The 24427-nt window shown below is 39.7% G+C and overlaps 1 protein-coding gene across 1 annotated transcript in view; it reads right to left on the bottom strand.

The window, feature by feature from the left end:
- The window catches only part of LOC141673711 (uncharacterized), a 49965-nt gene extending 31008 nt beyond the window's left edge, over nucleotides 1-18957 (bottom strand). The window contains exons 1-3 of the mRNA XM_074480455.1: nucleotides 18035-18957; nucleotides 17573-17955; nucleotides 17409-17491 (exon numbers count right to left, since the gene is read on the bottom strand). Coding sequence (XP_074336556.1) covers nucleotides 17409-17491; nucleotides 17573-17955; nucleotides 18035-18845 — 1277 coding nt within the window. The 5' untranslated portion in view covers nucleotides 18846-18957. The remainder of the gene's footprint in view (nucleotides 1-17408; nucleotides 17492-17572; nucleotides 17956-18034) is intronic.
- Between the last annotated feature and the right edge of the window lie 5470 nt (nucleotides 18958-24427).

Genomic DNA, 24427 nt, shown 5'->3' with positions numbered 1-24427 from the left:
AATTCTCTAACATTAGAGTGAAGAAACCAAGATTTTTCAAGAGCAAAAGACAGTCCTTCAACAAAGACAGCAGCTGGAAAGGAAAAGGGAAGTACACTCCTAATAGTAAAACTGGCTACAAAACTGGATCTGTTGATAGATCAAACATAAGGTGTTTTAGCTGTGATGAGTTGGGCCATTTTGCTACAGAATGTGGGAAACCCAAGAAGGCAAAGAAAGACAAAGCCTATCTTGAATTGGAAGCAAAGTATGATACTCTTCTAAAGAAGCAACAAGGGAAAGCTTATATTGCTGAGGGCAAAAGCTGGGATGATTCAGATAATGATGAAGATGAAGAAGTTGGAAACTATGCACTCATGGCCTTGGAGCAAGGAGATTCTTTATCATCTAAATCACAGGTACCAACTCTTACCACAATTAATTTAAATGTGAGTCAATATAAGGAAACTGTTGAAAAGATGAGCACAGAAATGTTCCACATTCATACAAGCATGGTTGCTGCAAATGAGGAAGTTAGCAGATTGAAAAAGATCAATGAAAAACTTGAGAGTGAAAAATAAGAGACTGATTTGTTGCTGGTTGAGCTTGATGCTGCTAAGCAAGAAAATGCATACTTAAAGAACAATTTAAAGTGTGCAAGTGAAATTGAAGCAGTATTGAGAGAAAGGCTGGAGAAGAATGAAGTGAAGCTGAAATCCTTCAAAAATGCTTCTGAGCTGATTGGCCAATATCTTGAAAAGAACAAGCCATGTGCAAACATTGCCATTGGTCTTGATTATGAGGGTTTGAACAACAAAAAGAAGTCTGTCAGTGACAAAGGAAAATCAACTGAAACTGAGAATGTTCCAATTATTTTGAAGAAAGTTGAATCACCTTTGTTCAAGGCATGTGAGGTGAACTTCAGTGAAGAAGAGTTGATCATCAAACAGGAGATAGCCGATGAGGACAAGGAAAAGAAAAATGATGAGACAACTCAGTCTTCCATCTCTGTTGAAACACTAAAAGCCAATCAAGAAACTAAGGAGCCTGTGAAGGAGATTAAAGATGAAGAGGTCAAAAAGAAAAAGAAGACTAGAAATGGAAAGATTGGGATAAACAAAAGCAATAATTTTGCTTATGTTGCAGATGCTCCTAGAAAGAGGTGTGAGAATTGTGGATCAATGAATCACCTAACTCACCTTTGTAAAAAGATTGTTAGCAATCCACCTGAAGGAGTCTGCAAGTACAATGAAGCTAAAGCTAATGATCCATATTCATTCTGTGACAAGTTTAAATGCATTCCCTGCAACATGAAAGTGATGAAGAGTAGCCACAAATTGAGAACTGATCTCATAGAATAAAAAGTTGGTTCTATATCTGAAAGGGAAAATGCTCAACAGTCTATGAATTCCATTTTATCTGAAATTTCTCATTCTACTTCTGCAAAATCAGTTAACAAGAAGAAAGTGCCCAACACAGCTTGGGTAGCTAAACACACTTAATCCTCATTGTGTACAGGGCAAATGAAAGAAGGTCATATGGATCATTGATAGTGGATGTTCCAGGCATATGACAGGTGATAAGGCCCTGCTATCACAATTTTAGGAGATGGTTGGCCCTTTGGTGACCTTTGGAGACAACAGCAAAGGATTTACAATGGGATATGGCAAGATTATTTCTGGAAATGTTGTCATTAAAGATGTAGCACTAGTTGATGGATTAGAAGGAAATCTTCTAAGTGTTAGTCAATTTGTAGACATAGGTTTTCAAGTTGTTTTCAACAAAGAAGATTGTGCTTTTATTAGCAAAAAGACTGGTTAAATTGCTCTTAAAAGAGTAAGAAAGGGAAGCTTGTTTGTTGCAGACTTAGACTCAACAAATAAGGATGGAGTGTGTTATTTCTACACCAAGGCATCAGAAGAGCAAAGCAAATTGTGGCATAAGAAGCTATCTCACTTGAATTTCAAAGCAATCAACACCTTAGTCAAGAAGGAGCTTGTGAGAGACATGCCCAGTCTGGAATTTGCTCAACTGGAACTTTGTGAAGCTTGTCAGAAAGGAAAAATGAAAAGATCAAGTCACAAGTCAAAATCTATGAATTCTATAAGTGCACCTCTGCAACTTATTCACCTTGACTTATTTGGGCCAGTAAATGTCTTGTCCATTTCAAGGAACAAATATGCCCTTGTCATGGTTGATGATTTTTCAAGATACACTTGGGTTGATTTTATGTACTCTAAAGATGAAACTCATTATAATTGAGCACATCAAAAAAATTGAGAAGCAAGCTGAAGGAAAAGTTAGTGTGAAAAGATTGAGGAGTGATAATAGAACAGAATTCAGAAACTCAACATTAAGTGAATTCTGCAAAAGCAAAGGCATTGTTCAAGAATTCTCAGCAGCTAGAACACCTCAACAGAATGGAGTAGTTGAGAGGAAAAATAGAACATTGGTTGAAGCTGCTAGAACCTTACTACAAGATGCTCAGTTGCCAACTAGTTTTTGGGAAGAGGCTGTTAATACTGCATGCTACACTCAAAACAGATATCTCATCAACAAAGCTTATGGCAAATCACCTTACTCAATCATGTCTAACAGGAAGCCTACAGTGAAGCATCTACATGTGTTTGGAAGCAAGTTTTATATTCTAAAGGACAACTATGAATATGTGGGAAAATTTGACTCTAAAGTTTTTGAAGCAATTTTTCTGGGATATTCATTGGAAAGAACAACCTATAAAGTTTATGTGATTGATCAAAAGAAAATTATGGAAAGCACAGATGTGACTTTTGATGATGACAAGTGTCCAGGCTTGGAATGCCTTGATGTAAATGATGTTGAAGCCCTTGCATTTGAGAATCTAAACATTGATAGTGATTCTGATGAGGAAGATGAAGTTGTGGCACAACAAATGACAAATGAAGAGACCTCTGAACAAAATCATGGGAATGGAAGCTCTCTTCAGACACCTGAATTTAATGGCACAAACTCAGGGGGAGAAGGAGAGAATGGAAATGACAGTCATGATAATACTGAAGAAAATGATGAAGGCACTAGTCAACAGATACGCACTAGAAAGTGGGATAGGAGTCATACAATAGAAGCTATTATTGGTGATCCCTCAGCTAGTATGAGAACTAGAAGTGCAACTGCTAATGAATGCCTCCATGCATGTTTTCTATCTCAAGTAGAGCCCAAGAAAACTGAAGAAGCCCTATTGGATCCTGATTGGATATGTGCTATGCAGGAGAAGCTGAATCAGTTTGAGAGAAACAAAATTTGGAAATTAGTCCATGCACCAAAGAACAGAAGCATAATTGGAACTAAGTGGGTGTACAGGAACAAAATGGATGAAAATGGAATTGTTACTAGAAACAAAGCAAGGCTGGTTGCTAAAGGCTACTCACAAGAAGAGGGAATTGACTATGATGAGACTTTTGCTCATGTTGCAAGACTAGAAGCAATAAGAATTTTTATGGCATTTGCTACACACTCAAATTTCAAGGTGTATCAAATGGATGTTAAGAGTGCTTTTCTTAATGGTGAACTAGAAGAAGAAGTTTATGTGCAACAGCCACCTGGCTTTGAAGATCCAGAATTTCCTAACTTTGTTTATAAATTACTCAAGGTTCTATATGGATTGAAACAGGCACCTAGAGCCTGGTATGACACACTGTCAGAATTTCTACTCAAACATGGTTTTACCAGAGGTACTATTGATAAGACTCTCTTCTACAAGAAGCATGGTGAAGATATGATCCTAGTTCAAATCTATGTGGATGATATCATCTTTGGATCTACAAATGAAAAGCTTTGTCAAAGATTCTCTAGGCTAATGCATAGTGAGTATGAAATGAGCATGATGGGAGAATTGAGTTACTTCCTTGGCCATCAAGTTAGTCAAAGAAGTGATGGTATTTTCATCAGCCAAACCAAATATATGAATGACTTATTGAAGAAATTTGGTATGATGGATAGCTCACCTGCATCTACACCAATATCTACTGCAACCAAGTTGGATGAAGACAAGAAAGGCAAGAGTGTGGATATTTCAAGCTACAGAGGGATGATTGGATCATTGCTTTATTTGACTGCTAGTAGACCAGAAATCATGTTTGCTACTTGTCTATGTGCTAGATTTCAAGCCAATCCAAAAGAATCATATTTGATGGCTGTGAAAAGGATTTTTAGATACTTAAAGGGAACTCCAAACTTGGGATTATGGTATCCTAAGGGAACTGGTTTTAAAGCTGTTGGATACACAGATGCAGATTTTGCTGGGTGCAGGGTTGATAGGAAAAGTACTAGTGGAAGCTGTCAATTTCTTGGTCAAAGACTTGTATCCTGGTATAGTAAGAAACAACAATATGTGTCAACTTCCACAGCTGAGGCTGAATATATAGCTGCTGGAAGTTGTTATGCTCAGGTGCTTTGGATTAGAAATCAGCTAATGGACTATGGTCTAGTGTTACACAAAATTCCTATTATGTGTGACAATACTAGTGCCATATCTATAGTAGCTAATCCAGTTAATCACTCTAGAACAAAGCACATTGATGTTAGGTACCATTTTATCAGGGAACATGCTGCAAATGGTACCATTGAGCTCATTTTTGTTCCAACAGAGAAACAATTAGCTGATATTTTTACTAAACCTTTGGATGAAGCAACCTTCACTAGACTTGTGATTGAAATTGGAATGCTCAATTCTTCATCCTAAGGCAAGAACTCAGCTAATGTGTTCCAGTAGATTAATTTCTAATAAATTAATCTAGTTTGATTTAATTGGAAATTAACTGAAATATGAATTATAAATATTTCAGAATCTCTGTATATTTATTTAATTTTTAAAAAAAACTCAAAAATTAACTTAGAATATTTAAAATTCTAAGTAAACTGCTTAGTTGTTAATTTACATTTTAAATGTGTAAAATTAACACAAGGCAGAATAATAGTACTCAAAGGTATAGAGAACTGAGTTCTCGATAAGTCAAACTGACTTATCGACAAGTCATTCTAGAGTTCTCGAGTGAGTCCTCGATAAGTCTATTTACAGACTTCTTAAATGACTTCTCGATAAGCTCTATTATGACTTATCGATAAGACCATGTGGAGTTCTCTAATAGTGTTAATTCACAGAGTTCTCGACAAGGATATTTTGAGACTTATCAATAACTCAGAACTAAAATAATTTAATTCAATGAATTATTTTAGACAAATAATTTTGGAAAATTTATTTTGATTTCAATTTGATTCAATTCAAATAAATTAAAATCCTTTTTTAGTCCATTTTCAGACAAACTGGGCATTTATCAGAGTTCTCGATAAATCATTTCTTAGTTCTCGAAAAGAATTAATAAAATGACTTATCGAATGTACCTTTTTTCAATTCAAAATTACTTCTCGATAAGTTTAATACAAAACGTTTATTTGACTTCTCGATAAGTCTTTTACTTTTTCTATAAATACCCAGACTTCTCGATACATACACTGTACTTACACTTTTTCGAGATCTCAAGTGACCTAGCTTTCAGACAAAAGGCGATTTCTCTCTCATTTTTGCTCCTTCCTCAAAACTTTTTCTTACCCACTACTTCTACACGCTATAATGGCACAAAACATTGTTAGAGCTATCATTCCAGAGAAGGGAACCAACTTTATTGCTTTTCTTGATGCTAACCAAGCCCCTGATAGTTTCAAGGGGTTTGTGAAGTTTCTTTCTGAATCCTATATTGCAGGTGCTTTAACTGCAAGTCATGTGCTGTATTTGGACGTTCTCCATGAATTTTGGACATCACATAACTAGGACAGTTGTTCTAGAGAATATCACTTCTATGGTGGTCACCTGCATAATTGGAGGCCAAGAAATTGAGTTTTCAGCTGCTGATGTGAATACATCCCTGGGATTGCCAACTGAGAACTATGGAGAGATGCCAACTGCAGATGAGCTGAGTGAATTCATGGACTTCATCAACTACAGTGGCTCAATCAACTTGGCAAGTCTGAATAAGACAAACCTTAGGAAATAATGGTCCTTTGTGTTTGATTATGTAGTGAGGGCTTTCACCTGCAGAAAAACTGGCTTTGATAACATCTCAAGGGTGGTGCAGAAGCTGGTGTTCTCAATAGCTCACAACAGGCATCTGAATGTTAGGGCTCTAATTCTGGAGGAGCTGGCTACCAGGCTTACTATGCTTTTGAAGAATAGAGGTAAAGAAATCTTTTTGCCAAGGTTTATTATGTCTACTTTAGCTCATAAAGTAAATGACATACATTTGTTAGCTGGTATTGATAGTAGTAGAATTGGAAATTATAAGCAAGTGTCCAAAATAATATTTGGCTCACTTACTACAAAGAATAAGGTGAGTGTAAGTCTTAGAATCACTTCATTTATTTTGGAGAGATTCAGGACTTATCCTTACCCTATGCCAGACATGAGGTCTCCTCAATTTGCTAGTTCAGCTATGGTTCCTAAGCCTGTGGAAGTAAAAACACAGGCACACCAACAGGGACCTTCCAAAGCTGCAGCCCCTTCTTCTAAACCACTAGATGTTATCAAACCAACCACTTTAGTCTCTCAAAAGACTGAAGTGAGTAAAAAGAAGAGAAAGGAACCAACCCTTACTGTTGTAAATGAGAGTGAAACAGTTAAACTAAACCAGAGTCACCCTTGGTCAAGAGACCAAAAAAGAGTAAGATACCTGATTTGACCACTCAAAACACCTTTGTGTCCTCCCAAAAGGGCACAGTTGAACAAATGGGGAGTAAACAGTTACTAGATGCATCCTCTCAACAGGGTGTATCTATTGAAAAGAGCATTCACCCCAATGCATCCTTTACTGAGTCCGCACAACATGCACCTAGAGTGTATGGTAGAAGAAATAAGGATGGCACACACATTGAGGGCACATTATTTGAAGCTCCCTCATCCATTCAGGGGGAGCTGCCAACACTCACAACTGAGCAAACTTCTCTAATCTCTCAAATTTCTTCATCATATAGAGCACTTGAATCTGATTCTCAAGTGCACCAACACTCAAGTGACATGGTTCATGAAACTGTGATCACCACCCAGAACCAACATCTAGATGGTGAGAGGCTACTAGCTGAGGTAGACCTTGATGACACCATAAAAAACATGGGGGTTTCATCAGTTTTTACTGAAGACCCCATGGTCACTCTTGCACCTTCATGTGCACAATCATCTTCACAGATGAATAGGTTTGAGGGTAGTACTCTTGAGAGAGAGCTATTTAAATCCTCTCCAATTCAATTGGAGGTTCCTCTAGAAGGAACAACTCCCCTCAAAACCCTAGCTGAAATTACCTTGGGAGTTGAAGCTAGGAGTACAATTGCCAATGACCCTGTTATGGGAGAGGCAAGTTCATCACATTTATGTGATAGTGCTCTGCAAGGTGCACAAAGGTTTGAGGCTAGTGTACATGACAGTAACCCAGTCAAATCCTTTCCAATTCCAATCGAGGTTCCCACTACATGTGGTGAACAACAAACTGTCAAAACCACAGATTTATCTGTGAGTCAAACTGTGACTTCAGTCACAGGTGGTAATCTAGATATTTCTCAACAACCATCCACATCTCAATCCAGCCAACCATATGTCATGGCTCAATGGCTACAAGATATAGAAGCTCAGCCTTTTACAGTTGATGACATGTTGGTAGATCAAATCTCAGGCTTGGCCAATCTCTCTCAGCAATTGCTCACTTCAGACATGGGGAACCAGGACTATCAATCTATAATACTATGCTTCAATGAAGAGGTTGAACAATAGAAGGAGAAGATAGTAGATGAGGCTAAAGAGGATGGCAATGTAGATGCCTGGTTGTCTGATGACCATGTGGCAGAAATGGATGAAGTTTTGGCTAGATTCAGGAGGGAGTACATAACTATCATGAAAGCAATGCTAAATCTCTTACTCCTCCTGAATTCTATGATGCCATCATGGATGTGCACAAAGCTCAACTCAAGGCTTTCCATCTCTTTGGAAAGGCCCTTGAAGTAAAATTGACTGGACATGAAGATAAAATCAGGAAGCTGATCAAGGAAAAGAAGGATGACATTGTGCCTTCTCAAAAGGACATCAAGAATCAATTCCAATCTTTCACTGAGCAAATGTCAAGGATGAATCTGGCCTCCATAGAGAAGGAAGTGTCAAATATGAAGAGTTCTTTCAAGGCCCTGTTTGATCAAGTTCAAGCTCATATCACAAATTCAAATGATATCAGGATCAAGCTAAATCAAATACATACTTCTAGGTATGAGCCTTCATTTCTTCTCATTGAGGGTGTCAGAAAAGCTGTTGATGAACACTTTGGGTCCTTCTCAGCTACAACAGTCTCCACTACCTCTACTCCTCAAATAAAAGAACTTCAAGATCAAATTTTTTCACTTCAAGCTTCCAACTCAGATTTATCTTCACAAGTCAGAGCTCTAACCACTTTGGTTGAGAGTCAATAGCATGATATTCAGGCCCTAGTGGAGTCCGATAAGCATTTACAAATGCATAATATAGTTGCTTTGGGAGCCATTATGGGAAAACTCAACATACCACTGCCAGCATTGCCTGAAGCTGTAAGACCTGAGATTCCTACTCCCCTACTCATGCCTGTCACCAAGACTAAGGGGGAGATAGATGCAAGGCTAGCACAATCAAAACTCAAAAGTCAAGTACAAGGCTAGAACAAGAGAGGCTCCTTATGGCTGCCCAAGGTCCAGGAATGACACAAGAGTTTGACAATTTTCTCACTGGACTATGGAACTCTCTCAACAACAACTTCTTCACTTATAAAAAGACCTTGGAAAAGACTATCAATTACATCAGGGTGCTGCAGATCCCAGTCAAGGACCAGTTTTTGGAGAAAAGGATAATGATCAATCTTAATGATTCTGGTGTAGTAAGATGTATGCAAGTCAATATCAATTATCTAATTTCTAGAAAAGCATCTGAGGTGGATATTTTGATTAACAAGGTCAGGATAATCACCAATGAAGAGAAAATGCTACTAGCAGAGTTGAAGAAGGCTCAAGAAGCTGCATTCCCAGAAGCCTATCTACATCCAAGCAAAGGGGTGCATTATATCTGCTCTACAACCAAGCAACTGAAACATTTCCAAGTACCTAAAAACTGTGTCATGGCCAACAGAAGACTGATAATGGTGCTTGAGTCTGGGCTGAAAAGTAAGAAATTGAAGACTAGTGAAGATGAAGCTATGATCAAGATTCTGAGGAGATACATTGATAACCCTGAAGCCAGTTTGCCTAAAACTCAAATCAACAAAGATGACTTGGGTGATGATGAGCAGAAGAAAGATGGTCAAAACCCTTCTGGCTCAAACTCAAGTCAATCTAGCAAGGCAATTGGTGGAAAAAGTGATAGTGAGAAAGAGAAGGAGAAGAAAAGTGGATCTGAGACTCAAAGAAGGGGTGGAAGGAGACAAAGACAAAAGAATGATACCGGACAACCCCTCCAAACCCTAAATATCCAAATACCAATTGCTAAACCTTCACATTCAACCTCATCAAAAACTGCTCAACCTCAAACCTCTAAGTCTAAATATTTCTACAAGCTCACTGCAAACTCTCTCCTCAAAACTCAAATCACTCACAACCATACTTCTCTGAAAAGACTCAAAACTGTACCTTCATTCAAGCCACCCCATAAAACACACTTCAAAACAGTTGGAATAGGTCCAAAAGAAGCCAAGGTCAAGAGAAGATTCAGAAGACAAAGAAGACAAAGAAGAAGACAACTGATAACTAAATTTCTCAATGATCATGGATTTGGTGAAAAGGCCATCTGGAACAGATATAATCAAGATGATTTCCAACCTCTAAATATTGTTGATTCAGATGAAGACTACTTCCAACAGCTAGCTGAAAGAATGGTCAGAGTTTGGGTTGTTAACATCAAAGAAGTTAGAATCTACTACAGTGATGGGTCCTTTGAATAGCTTGGAAATAGACTAATGGATTCTCTCTCAATTGTTGAACTGAAAAGGTTGCTAAGCTTGATGAATGGTAAAGATACAGCCACTAAGGCATGGAGAACAGTATTGGCAGTGTTTGTGGTTAACAGAGAGGAGATGAGAGATGAACATAGAGCTTTGCTAGCTGAAAAGAGGAGAAAGTATGAGCATGACATTGATGAGTATATTAGAGGATTAGAAGAGTTGAAGGCAGCAGGCAAGAGCAGAATATCAAAGGATGGAAGATTTGTTAGGTCCCAATGTGTTTGTAGAAGGGGGGTTAAATACAAACTATACCGTTTAATCGAATTTAGTGCGGAATAAAAATTAAAACAAAATTCAAGTTAAATAAAATATTATTAAACTTGAAAGGTGATAGGGATAAATAAGTCCTGATTTTATAATTAATGGGCTGCTAGGCCCAATAATAATAAGATGTATAATATTCAGACCAGAAAGGTTAAGTCTGACGGACCAGATTAGGCCTGGTGGAATAAAAGAGGCCCAAAAAGCCCTGATTATTAATTAATTTCGTAATTAATTAATAAGGGAGAAATCAGATGTTGAAAAGAGTCCCGATGAGGATATAAATCCTTAGAGATTAGCCTCAAGGGGACCTGAAAGGATAAGGAATCAACTTCCTACTTCCTAGGACTCCTAAGTCTATCCTAATTCAGAGGCTTATCCACCAAGCCTCCTATACCAAGTCCAATTCAAGGACTCCCGCATCTATATAAGGGGCCTCACCCCACAAATTAGAACTACGTTTTTTGACTTGATCCTTGGCAATCAGCAAGGTACGTAGGCATCTTGTTAAGGCAGATTGAGTCACGAAACACAAGAGCAGTCAAATCGAGCCTCGAAGCTCACGTTCCTTAGTATTAAATACAGCAATTATATATAGTAGTTTTAATCCATAACATTTGGCGCCGTCTGTGGGAAATTACGCAACAACAACCATGGCGAGAACACGGAGAACAACCAGCACTCTGGAGGAGGGAACACCATCAGGGACAACCCAGGTGATTTCATCAACCGTGGAGGTTCCTCCCCATTCAACTTATGCATCTACTCAGGGGGAAGCCCAGACAGGGGCAACTCATCCTCAGCCACAAGGGACAACTCCCCCGACTGTTCAAGGTACGAATCCTCAAGTTCAACAAATACATATACCTGTGAATTCTCGACCCGTCGGGTATGAATACTCAACTATTGTTACTACTAACCCCCCTTATGGGATGCCCCTTCACCCTGAGGTTGGAGGAAGTGGATATGCTGGGCGAAGCGAAGCACGAGGGCGGTCGCCCCCCTATATACGAGGTTTGGATCCTATCCCTGAGGATCGGGAATTTTCTGGTCCATACACTGAGAGAGACTCCGAATCTTCGGATGATGAAGTGGCCCCAAGAAGGAGGCGTCCTGGAAAAGAGCCAATGGCCGATGGAAGGCAACGCCCCCAAAGCACCCCAGGGGCGAATCCCCAAGAAGTGCAGGAAAAGATCAGGGCTCATGAGGCTGAAATCCAAAGGCTGAGGCGTGATTTGGAGGCTTACCAAGCCACCAGACCCCACATACCTCCTAGGGGGAGAAATCCTCCTCCTATCATAGACCTGGATGGTCCGGTAAGAAGAAGGGCTGCTGTCCCAAGAACTGATCCAAGCAATCTCCTTCCCCTTGGGGATCCTGATGATCCAACTCCACCCTTCACAGAAGAGATAATGAATGCCCATATCTCAAGAAAATTTAAGATGCCCACTATCAAAGCCTATGATGGCACGGGAGACCCCGCTAATCATGTTAGGACATTCTCTAATGCACTGCTGCTGCAACCCGTGAATGATGCTATAAAGTGTCGGGCCTTCCCTCAAACCCTGTCGGGTATGGCTCAAAGATGGTACAGTCGCCTGCCCCCAAACTCTATTGGATCGTTCAGAGAATTAAGTCAGGCTTTTATTAAGCAATTCATCAGTGGAAGAGTCCATGAGAAAAGTTCAGCATCTCTTATGAGTCTTGTGCAGGGAGCTAAAGAATCCTTAAGAGATTACCTAAATCGTTTTACAAAGGAGGCTTTAAAAGTCCCAGACCTTGATGATAAGGTAGCCATGATAGCGCTGCAACAAGGAACTAGGGATGAGTTTTTCAAGATGTCTTTGGCCAAACGACCCCCTGAGAGCATGTTGCAGCTCCAAGAGAGGGCAGGGAAGTATATCAAGGTTGAAGAGAGTATGAGGAAGACCGTAGTAAGTAATGAGCCCACTGGAGGCAAGAAACGAAAAACTGATTTGGAGTACATCGCTAAGGATAAGTATCCTAGAACTGAACAAAACCCTGATTCAACCCCCAAGAAGGGAGGACCTGGGCAAAAGTTCACTGAATACGCTAAGCTGAATGCCCCCAGAAGTCAGATTTTGATGGAGATTGAGAAAGACAGAGATATTCGCTGGCCTAAGCCCTTGAAGGCTGATCCCGCCAAGCTAGATAAGGGCAAGTATTGCAGGTTTCACAAAGATGTTGGTCATGACACCGATGAGTGTAGGCAGTTGAAAGATGAAATTGAGTTTTTGATTCGAAAAGGAAGGCTGAACAAGTATACTGGAGATGGAGGAGACAGAAACAATAATGGAAGGAAGAACTTTGAAGATCGTAGGAGGGACCAAGATGATCAGGGGCGGAATCCCCAACCTAGAGGACCAGTTATAAACACCATTTATGGAGGGCCGAGACCTCGAGGGCCTGTGATAAACACGATCTTTGGAGGTCCAACTGCTGCTGGATTGTCCAAAAATTCCAGAAAGGCATATACTAGAGAGGTTATGCATATTGTTGGAGAAGCCCCGAAGAGGGCCAGGACAGAAGTAACATTGGCTTTTGATGATTCCGACCTAGAGGGTGTGAAGTTTCCCCATGACGACCCGCTGGTCATAACGCCGATAATAGGAAATAGCCCGGTTAAGAGGGTCCTTGTGGATAATGGTGCTTCTGTGGATATCTTGCTCCACGACACCTTTCTAAGGATGGGGTATAACGACTCCCAGTTGACACCAACCGACATGCCGATATATGGATTTGCTGGAGTAGAATGTCCTGTGGAAGGGATAATTAAATTACCAACCACCATAGGTACGGAGCCAAGGCAAGCAACGCAGATGCTGGATTTTGTGGTGGTAAAGGCTAGTTCAACTTATAATGCTATCATGGGGAGAACAGGGATACATGCCTTCAAGGCAGTCCCCTCTTCCTACCATTCAGTCATGAAGTTTCCCACCCGAAACGGGATTGGAGAAGAGAGGGGAGATCAAAAAATGGCTAGAAGCTGTTATGTGGCCTCTTTGAGGGCAGATGGAGTCGGGGGGCAGGTTCTTCCTATTGAAGATATGGATGTTCGAGAAAATGATGAGAATAGAGGAAGGCCAGCAGAAGAATTGGATTCGGTTCCTTTAGATCCCAAGAATCCTGAGAGGATGACTTTCATTGGAGCTACATTAGAGGAGCCCCTTAGAGGGAAGTTAGTGAAATTTTTGCAAGAAAATAGTGATGTGTTTGCATGGTCAGCAGCTGATATGCCAGGCATAGACCCGGGGTTAATTACCCACAAGTTAAACGTGGATCCAAGCCGGAAGACAGTAAAACAAAAGAAAAGAAATTTTGCCCCGGAAAGACAAGAGGCTATAAAGCAGGAAGTGGAAAAGCTCTTAGAGGCTGGTTTCATTGAGGAGATTCAATTTCCGGAGTGGTTAGCAAACCCTGTAATGGTGAAGAAGGCTAATGGAAAGTGGAGGATGTGTATAGACTTCACCGATCTGAATGATGCATGTCCCAAAGATTATTTTCCGCTGCCTAGAATTGATACTTTGATTGATGCCACCGCTGGACATGAGATGTTGAGTTTCATGGATGGATTTAGCGGATACAACCAGATCAAAATGCATAAGGATGACATTCCAAAGGTATCATTTATCACTGACTTTGGTGTTTATTGTTATCTTGTTATGGCGTTTGGTCTCAAGAATGCAGGAGCCACCTATCAAAGGTTGGTGAATAAAATTTTTAAAGATCTTATTGGGAAGACTATGGAAGTCTATGTTGATGACATGCTAGTCAAGAGTCTAGTAAAGACTGATCATATAACCCATTTGAGGGAAGCTTTTGAGGTCCTGAGGTACCACAAGATGATGTTGAATCCCACGAAGTGTGCTTTCGGAGTAGGATCTGGAAAATTCTTGGGATTGATGGTCTCAAAGAGGGGAATTGAGGCTAACCCCGATAAAATAAAGGCAATCCTGGACATGGAACCCCCAAAAACTGTCAAGGATGTTCAGAAACTCACAGGAAGGGTTGCTGCGCTAGGGCGATTCATCTCCAAGTCAGGAGACAAGTGCTTGTCATTCTTCAAGTCATTAAAGAACATTAAAGACTTTGTATGGAGTGAGGAAAATCAGAAGGCATTTGAAGAGTTAAAGAAGTATATGGGCCAGGCCCCGTTGTTGGCCAAGCCAGTTCTGGGTGAAGTTTTATTCTTGTACTTGGCTGTTTCAGAAAGCGCCTTGAGCGCGGTGTTGGTTAAGGAGGAACTGAAAGTCCAGAAACCCGTATACTATGTCAGCAAAATTTTGCGTGGTGCTGAGTTGAATTATTCAGCCATTGAGAAATTTGCTTTAGCCTTGGTGATGGCTTCAAGAAAGCTGCGTCCTTATTTTCAAGCTCACCAAATTGAAGTGCTAACAAATCAGCCACTGAGAAATATCATTCACAGTCCCAAGGCAAGTGGGAGACTAATTAAGTGGGCAATAGAGTTGGGAGAGTTCGATCTCAAGTATAAGCCACGTATAGCCATAAAAGCCCAGGCACTAGCTGACTTCGTGGTGGAATGTACCATACCCAACCAAGAAGTCGGGGGGCAGGAAGATACCACACCTCAAGACAAGGGAGTCGACAATGGGGACAAGGAGAAAGAATATTGGGTTCTCTATTTTGATGGAGCATCAAAAACAAATTCCAGTGGAGCAGGGTTGGTTTTGCAAAGCCCTGATGGATTCTTAATTGAGTATGCCATGAAGCTAGACTTCCCAACCACAAACAATGAGGCAGAGTATGAAGCCCTGATAGCAGGCCTTGGTCTAGCTGGGACACTTAGAGTCAAAAACTTAAAGGTCCGTGGAGACTCAAAGCTGATCATATCCCAAGTAAAGGGAGAATTTGAGGCAAGGGATGATACAATGGCTAAATATGTCCGCCTAGTAAGGGCTGTGATGACCCAATTTAATGAATGTCATGTTGAGCACATTCCAAGGGAAGAAAATGTTAAGGCAGACGCGCTATCAAAGTTTGCTTCATCTGAGATAGAAGAAAGTTCAGGGAGTGTATACTTTCGTGTTTTAAAGACGCGAAGCATAGATGTTAAGCTTGTGGCTCCCATAGGCCTGGGGACGTCATGGATCGATCCCATTAAGGCTCACATTCAAACCGGATGGTTGCCAAGCGATGCAACTGAAGCACGAAAGTTAACTGTTCGAGCACTAAGGTACTCCTTGATAGATGGGATTCTGTATAAGAGATCTTTCGTGGTTCCTTACTTGAGGTGTCTCAGGCCGGATGAGGCACGCTTGGCTCTTGAGGAAGTGCATGAAGGCATTTGTGGGCAACACTTGGGGGGCAGGGCCTTGGCTCATAAGATAACTCGTTTAGGCTTCTATTGGCCAGAAATGATGGCTGATGCCAAAGAATATGTAAAGAAGTGTGATCGTTGTCAGAAGCATGCACCAGTCGCCAGACAACCCCCCGAGATGCTGACCTCTATCAACTCACCTATTCCCTTTGCTATGTGGGGGATGGATATTCTAGGGCCTTTTCCTATGGCCACAGCACAAAGGAAGTTTCTGATTGTAGCCATTGATTATTTCACCAAGTGGATCGAAGCCAAACCTTTGGCCAAAATCACAACTAAGCAGGTTGCACAATTCCTGTGGGAAAACATCATGTGCCGATATGGAATTCCCCGTATCCTCGTCACTGACAATGGAACGCAATTCAACAATGAGGAATTCAAGAAGTATTGTGAAGAAAATGAAATTGAGTTACGATTCACCTCTGTGGCTCACCCGCAAGCCAATGGGCAAGCGGAAGTAGCAAATCGGATAATCCTGGATGGACTAAAGAAGAGGATCGAAAAGTCGAGAAATAATTGGGTAGATGAGATACTTCCCATATTATGGGCTTATAGGACTACCTGTAGAGTCACGACAGATGCAACTCCTTTCATGTTGGCATATGGGGCGGAAGCAGTAGTTCCCGTGGAGATATCACATTCTTCTCCAAGGATTCAGGCTTTTGATGAAAAAGAAAATGAGGAAGGGCAGAAGTTAGCCCTGGATTTAATCGATGAAGTACGAGATAAAGCACACGCAAAGATAGTAGAATATCAGAAAAAGGCTTCATTCTACTACAACCTAAGGGTTAAAGAGAGGTTTTTCAAACAAGGTGACCTAGTCTTGAGAAAAATAGAGGCTTCTGGTGTCGGACAGAAAGGAAAGCTTGCCCCAAATTGGGAAGGGCCGTATAGAGTCAAGAGCGTTCAGGGTAGAGGAACCTACAAGCTGGAGACTATGGATGGTTTTGAAGTCCCGAGAACCTGGCACGCACAAAACCTGAAGGTTTACTACGTGTAAGATGGTCGAAGTACGATTCTCACTCGTCAGGATGGCGAGTAGGTTGAAAAGCACCTTGAAGCTTTGCTTGCTTAGGATTTATATGTTTTAGTTTTATTACGAAATTTATTAAGACTTGTGTAAGGGACGAATCCCAGACAATTTTATGAAATTCATAAGTTCTTCAAAGTATGATTGTGGCCTAACAAATAAAAATCAAATGCATGGATGCAAAGCATAAAAGGTGATAAATGAGATAGATCTGATAGATGTTACAAAAGTTTGATAAATAAAGTCTCGAAAATAAAAAAGCCACGCAGGGCTGAAAAAGCTCTAAGGAGCTGAGGTGCCCTCGGCGTCCATATCATCGTCTTCTCCGCTCTCGCTAGATGTCTCCGTTGTCTCGGAGGAGGAAGAGCTGTCATCCTCAGCAGGTCTGGAAAAAGACTCGGGAGGAGGAAGAAGTGGATCCTGAGGAACATGATCCGAGACAACTACTCGGGTACGAAACCTCTGTAGCAAAGCCTCATCGTCAGGGCAGATGTAGTCCGCCGGGTTAATATCAGGACAAGCCTCGTTCACGGTCCCAAGGGCCGTGTCCCAACCAGTCCTAAAAAACTCGGGAAAGACTGAATCATCCCTAATCCTCATGGATTGGGCAAACTCCTCCGAGTCCAGATAATTGTCTATAGCTTTATCCTTCTCCGCCCGAAGTACCACCAGCTCGGCGTTAGACTCTCCGAGTTCTTCCTCCTTGCGCTTGAGCTTCTTCTCCAGGGTAGCATACTTCTTCTGCTGCCTCCTGAGGGCATTATCGGCCTTATCAGAAGCCCGCTTCCATGATTCGGCTTGCCTCATAGCGCCTTGAAAGTAGGCGTTAGACTGAAACAAAACAATTAACAAAGTATAAGGCAAGAAAGTGCTACAAGAACGAGAAATAAGTTTAAAAAAGAGAAGGCATACCGAAGCCAGAGATTGGGCTCCCATGAGCTTAATCCTCTCAAGGTCAGGGGTGGCCACCACATCAGTAAAGTCCTTTGGGGTCACGCTATGGTAGGACCAATCCCAAGCATGCTTCGTGGAACCAACCACGGTATCCCCTCGGCGGAATCCCCAGAGAGGCTGAAAGGCGCCTGTAGCAGCAGCAGCAGGGGCAGCAGCAGTGATAGGAGCATTATGGCCCTCAGCTCCTTCAGTTGAAGCCTCCCCCATAGGCTCCTTGTGCTTTCTCAAGAAGATAGGCTCTGTCGCCTTTCCCCGGGTGTCTAGGCCTGCGAGCCGAGCTTTCTTCATCCTAGCTGTCTCCTCAACCAAAGGAACGTTGTCCTCGTTAATCTCCTTAGCAGCTGAAACAAAACAAAGGACAAAATAAGTGAAGTTAATAACGCATGAAATGAAGTAAAATTGAGAAGGGAAGAAAAATACCCTGTTGAGAAACAGAGGATAGTCCCACATGAATTAGGGAAAACTCCTCTAAGAGAGTCCAGCTGGTGGTCGTACCATCATCCTGAGTAAGGCCATTATAAATAATAGTTTCTTCAGGAGTTAAGTGAATGGATTTGAGGCTACCATCACTGACCTTCCCAAAGGAAGATCGAAAGAGCGTGCCCCAGTCGCCATTCTCCCAACGTAACCCAACGAAACTATTCCTCCAATTTGGATTATTATCAGGAATAGAGGCGCTATTAAAGATATGTTTGCTTTTGGGCCTTTGTTTGACATAAACCCAGCCACAAATATTAGAAGAACTATTGTAACATTGGAAGACTTTCCTAAAAACGGCTACCGAAAGAGGAAAGCCCTCCCTAAGACAACAAACCATAAAACATAGAATATTCCTCCAGGCGTTTGGAGGAAGCTGACACGGGTTGATTTGTAAGTCAGCCAAAAGATGAGGGATAAAAGGATGGAAAGGGAACCTAAGCCCAGCGTTAAGGGCGTCGGTGTAGATGAAAAGAGTATCGGGCCTCCAGTGGCAAGTACGGTCACCACCAGAGACTGGAACTAGTCTAAAGGGGGGAGGGACGTTATAACGAGCATTTAGTTTATTGAAATCTATGTTATGCCAAGTATTACAGTGATTAAAAGAGTCGAGATGTGCAGTGGAGGGATATTCATCCCCCCTAGTATTAATCATATCAATTAAAGACATATATGAAGAGCGGATCTCGATATCCTTACCTCGTTTTGAAGCCGAGGCAATTTTGGCCGCCCTCTCAGAATTCTTGTCAGCCATTAGAAAGATTAGAAAGCTAGAAAAAGCCTGAAGGAGAGGTTGGAAAACTAAAGGAGGGATTTGAGAAAGGAAAGGCTAGAAAGTTGGAGGAGGGATGAGGAGAAGTTGTAAAATGAAATGAGAGGTGAAATGAGAGGTGTGAAGAAATAAAACTCTCACCCCACCTTTATATAGCCAAGGAAGAAGGAAAATGGGCCTTAAAAAAGCCCATTTGGGCCCAAAACTTAGAAGGTTCTGGAATAATCCAGGAAGTTCTAGCAAAAATCAGAGGAAAATTAAAGTTTTTGAAGAATCTGGAAGAATCCAGAAAAACCCTAGAAGGATTTGGAATTTGGGCTTAGAAAATGAAAGCCCATCTCAGAAAAGGGCCTAATTTTAGAAAAATCAAGCCATGTTGAGGCCCAAATGATGTTTAAGAAAAAAGAGTGGGAAGGGAGCCCAGTTAAAGCAATGGGCCAATTGCAAAAAACTAGTTGGACCAAGGAAAATGGGCCAAGGTTTTTTCTATTGTAGCCCAGGAAAAAGGGTAGGCCAAATTAGAGAATAGGCCCAGTTAAAATGAGCCCAAGTCTTAGCCCAGAATTGAGAATCCAAGGATATACAAAAAATATATATGTATTCTTGAACCTTTCGAAGAGAAAACACAGAAAAATCCTGGTCAAAATGTTCCTGCTCGAAAATCCTTCGACCAGGGCTTAGAAGGAAGGTTAATTCGGTCAGAAAGTAAGAATCTTGACCGAAAGGGAAGAAATCCTATTCGAAAAAAAAAAAAAAAAAAAAAAAAAAAATTTTTACTGGTTCGACCAGAATATTTCCTGACACTGTCGACCAGGAATCAAGGTAAAATCCTGGTCGAATAGTACCTGCCCGAAATAGCTTCGACCAAGGCAAGAGATGGTGGTTAATTCGGTCAAAAAATGGGGATCTTGACCGAAAATCTTAACCGAAAATTCCTGGTCGAAAAATCCTATTCGAAATAAAAAAAAAAAAAAAAAAAAAAAAAAAATATATATATAGGAAAAAATCCTGGCCGAAATTCGACCAGGAATCTTGCTCGAACCCAACCTGCTCGAAATTCAATCGACCAAGGCATACTGAAGGTTAATTCGACCAGGATCCTGGTCGAATGGATTCCTGGTCGAAAATTGTATTAAAAAAAAAAAAAAAAAAAAAAAAAAGAAAAAAGGGAGAGAAAAAAAAAAAAAGAAGAAAAAATCCTGGAAAATTAAGGAAATCCCTTAAATAATTTCTGAAAAATGGTAATATTTTCAGAAAATTAAGGAAAAATCCAGAAAATTAAGGAAATTCCTTAAATAATTTCTGAAAAATGGTAATATTTTCAGAAAATTAAGGAAAAATCCAGAAAATTAAGGATAAATCCCAGAAATTAGGGAAAAATCCAGAAATTAAGGAAATTCCTTAAATAATTTCTGAAAAATGGTAATATTTTCAGAAAATTAAGGAAAAATCCAGAAAATTAAGGAAATCCCTTAAATAATTTCTGAAAAATGGTAATATTTTCAGAAAATTAAGGAAAAATCCAGAAAATTAAGGAAATTCCTTAAATAATTTCTGAAAAATGGTAATATTTTCAGAAAATTAAGGAAAAATCCAGAAAATTAAGGATAAATCCCAGAAATTAAGGGAAAAATCCAGAAAATTAGGGAAAATCCCAGAAAATTAGGAAAAATTCCTGGAAATTAAGATAATTTCTGAATAAAAGGAAGATTCGTTGTAAATGTGTAGGTCGCTCCACACTTTACGCAAAAACGAAACCCTGTAAGGGAACGAATAGATTTAACTTCTGCGAAACCTAATCAATGTTTCCCAAAAGTTGGGGGGCAAATGATAGGGATAAATAAGTCCTGATTTTATAATTAATGGGCTGCTAGGCCCAATAATAATAAGATGTATAATATTCAGACCAGAAAGGTTAAGTCTGACGGACCAGATTAGGCCTGGTGGAATAAAAGAGGCCCAAAAAGCCCTGATTATTAATTAATTTCGTAATTAATTAATAAGGGAGAAATCAGATGTTGAAAAGAGTCCCGATGAGGATATAAATCCTTAGAGATTAGCCTCAAGGGGACCTGAAAGGATAAGGAATCAACTTCCTACTTCCTAGGACTCCTAAGTCTATCCTAATTCAGAGGCTTATCCACCAAGCCTCCTATACCAAGTCCAATTCAAGGACTCCCGCATCTATATAAGGGGCCTCACCCCACAAATTAGAACTACGTTTTTTGACTTGATCCTTGGCAATCAGCAAGGTACGTAGGCATCTTGTTAAGGCAGATTGAGTCACGAAACACAAGAGCAGTCAAATCGAGCCTCGAAGCTCACGTTCCTTAGTATTAAATACAGCAATTATATATAGTAGTTTTAATCCATAACAAAAGGTGTTACAACAACGGTATCGATTACAAGGAATTAATCTCAAATTAATTATCACAAATCTAGAATAAATTTGAAATGAACTTTTTCTATTTTTGCAATAAAAAGATTCAAATGCTAAACGCAATTTGAGATTAAGTTCTAGGGATTATGATCCGCTAGATAGTTACACAAGAACAAGAGAATGATTTCTAGTGGTTTGGATTTAACTTTACTAACTAGAAATTGTTGATCTTGAATTTGCAGTTGAAGGATGAAATGTTTTCTGCTCTGCATTTCTTTTGTTCTTGGTGGGTTAAAGTCTGTTCTATGTCTGGATGATTGTCTGTTGCTTCTGTCTTTAAATTTTAATCAACAGAACTGAAATGAACTGGTATGACAATCGGCATGACAATCGGCATGACAATCACTTGTACTAGGAAGACAATCGGTATGACTATCTATTTTACTAGCATGACAATCTGATTGAACTAGCAAGACAATCCTCCTTCTAGTAGAACTTTCGGTATGACAATTGAATGAACTAGTATGACTTTCGGCACGACTATTGAATGAACTGGTATGACTTTCGGTATGACAATTGATTGTCATACCAGTTCAAATAATTGTTTTGCTGAATTAAAACTGATTTTAATTCAATTATAATTCAGAAAATTCTTAATATTAATTCAGAATTAATTAATCAATTAATTCAATTAATCAATAAATTAATCTTTGCAGATTTAATTTATTTTCTTAATTAAATTATATGACTTAATTAATTAATAGAGAATTAATACTACTCTTGAACTGCATCCATTCTTCTGAAAATCTTCTGATAATCACTGTCAATTATGATTCAATTCCACCACTTCAATGTTGACACTCGATGTACTGTCTGGTTCATAAGTGACTAACTTTCGTGACGTTTCTTCATGTCTTGACTTTGATAACTTGATTTTCTTCAGATTAAATCCCTGTAATTCTCTGATACCCTGACAAGATCTCTGTCACTTGATTAAATCAACAATCTTGATTTATATCACTGAGGCTTGATCAATTTCTTGAACTTCTTCCAGTGAAGTAATTTCTCAAGTCTGTAGATGAACCTTGTTTCTGAATCCTTTGACAGATGTTACTTTGTGAGATCTCTTTGACGGTAGATCCATTATTTTCTTGTTACATTCTTATTTGAGTTGAGTTAAATCCTCAAATAAACAAATAGGCTATGACATATGCCTTTCAATCTCTCCCTATTTGTTTGTTAGACAATAACAACAAATACCTAGAGGATAACTCAACTAACAAATAAGAAAAAGATATAAACAGAAATACAAAGTAAATAGCAGAAAAGTTCTGGATAACATTTAACATTTTCCAGATTCCAAATAGATGTTCCTCTAGACTGAACATATCTTCAAGTAGTTTCATCTTCTTTTGTACAACCACATTTTCTGTTGAGAAGCGCATATCTCTCTTGCTTCTCCCCCTATGAGAATCAACTGATTAAAGACGATCACCTTCGTTTACCACATCTCCCGTACAATAGGATCCGCAGATAAAAACCAATGGTACTCCCCTTGGGGAAAACAGCTTCTTCCCTTTCTAAAAAATCACCATGTGTTTACCACCTCTCCCGTACAATAGGATCCGTAGTTACAAACAACAATGGTGTAGTGTAGTGTACATATGTACGATCTTTTTCTTCCTCCCTACTATTTCTCCCCCTTAGTTGAGGAATCCTCCAAACTATTACTTAAGCTTTTATCTCCCCCTTAGAGAAGGAATGTATGTCGTTGTCTGAAGGAGTTCTCATATATGACTTGGTTGGAAAAGAAATAACAAGTAGTGTCATATTTCTTCCTCACTGTGAGTGTGTGATTCTGTTTTAGTGTACCTCACATGTGTTTCACTCTTCTCTCCACTCGTGTTTACACTCATTCTCACAAGTGTATCACTCTTCTCTCCACTCGTGTTTACACTCATTCTCACAAGTGTATCACTCTTCTCTCCACTCGTGTTTACACTCATTCTCACAAGTGTATCACTCCTCGCATAGCTCCAAAATTCAGTTGTACCTGCAAGGAAAATAACCTTAGCCATCCTTAAGGAGGTCACAGGTGGTGCAATGGGAGTTCGCAAATCCCCATCCTTGTTAAACTCGTCAGATGAATCTGAGTCATAATCTACAAGTTGCTAGTTTCCCTTTTAGGGTTCCAGATTTGAATTTTGGGAAGGTAAACAATGATCCAACGAATTTAGCATAAAGATCAAAGTTCCCTTCTAATGCCTGTGAAGACATTTCCTTGTGACTCATTAGGTAATACCTGAATCATTGTCAACAAGTTGTCTGTAATAACCCCAAATTTTTTTGAACTTTTAGTAACCCTTATGAATAGTGTTTTGCTGATTATGTTGAATAAGAAAACTTTCCATGCCACACTATGTAGGGGTTCTTCTATTGTTATTCTGAGATCTTATTAGTACTTTATATGGGATATAAGTGTATGTAAAGATCGTCAAAATCCAAATTCGAACACTTTGATTTTTCCCGAAAATCCACCAGATACCAAAAGAATTGAGTATAAGGGAACAGGATAAAAAGGATTTAAATTCAAGGATTATAAGAGGGGATCATAAAAGGAATATAATGTATTGAGAAAGGTTAAGGGAACCCAAGTAATAAGATCCCGGGTATGATCCCTTAAACGATAAACGAAAACGAAAGTTAAGCGAACGTTAGGGTCTAATTGGTTAAAGTATAGATTCAAAAGCGACTTTGGTTTAATTCCAACTTATATGTTGTTTATAGGTTACCAGACTCGTCCCAAGCCATTTATCACCCCCAGTCGCTCAGGCAAGTTTTCTACCCGTTATACTGTTGTTGTGATGTATATATGTATATGCATTATCTTGTGATAAGTGCATGAATGTTATTAGCAAATCTTGCGATATATTGGAGCATGCTGATATGGTATATATGCATGTCTATTTCGTAATCTTGATATCTAATTGTTGATTCAATGGCTTATAAGTTGCATAATACCTATGCTAGAGATAAGCAGTTGTTGCGTATACCCTTAGTATAGGGGACCCAAAGGTGAACATATTTCTAAACCGGGAGTCGATGTTCCCGAGTATAATATATATATACTTATATATATATATATATAGTTTTCAAAACTATTAATCGAATAAGGTTTATTCGA

This window comes from Apium graveolens, chromosome 7 (genome assembly GCF_009905375.1).
Source record: "Apium graveolens cultivar Ventura chromosome 7, ASM990537v1, whole genome shotgun sequence".
Lineage (NCBI taxonomy): Eukaryota > Viridiplantae > Streptophyta > Magnoliopsida > Apiales > Apiaceae > Apium > Apium graveolens.
Note: the sequence above shows the minus strand (reverse complement) of the source record. Positions and strands in the feature narration are given on the sequence as shown.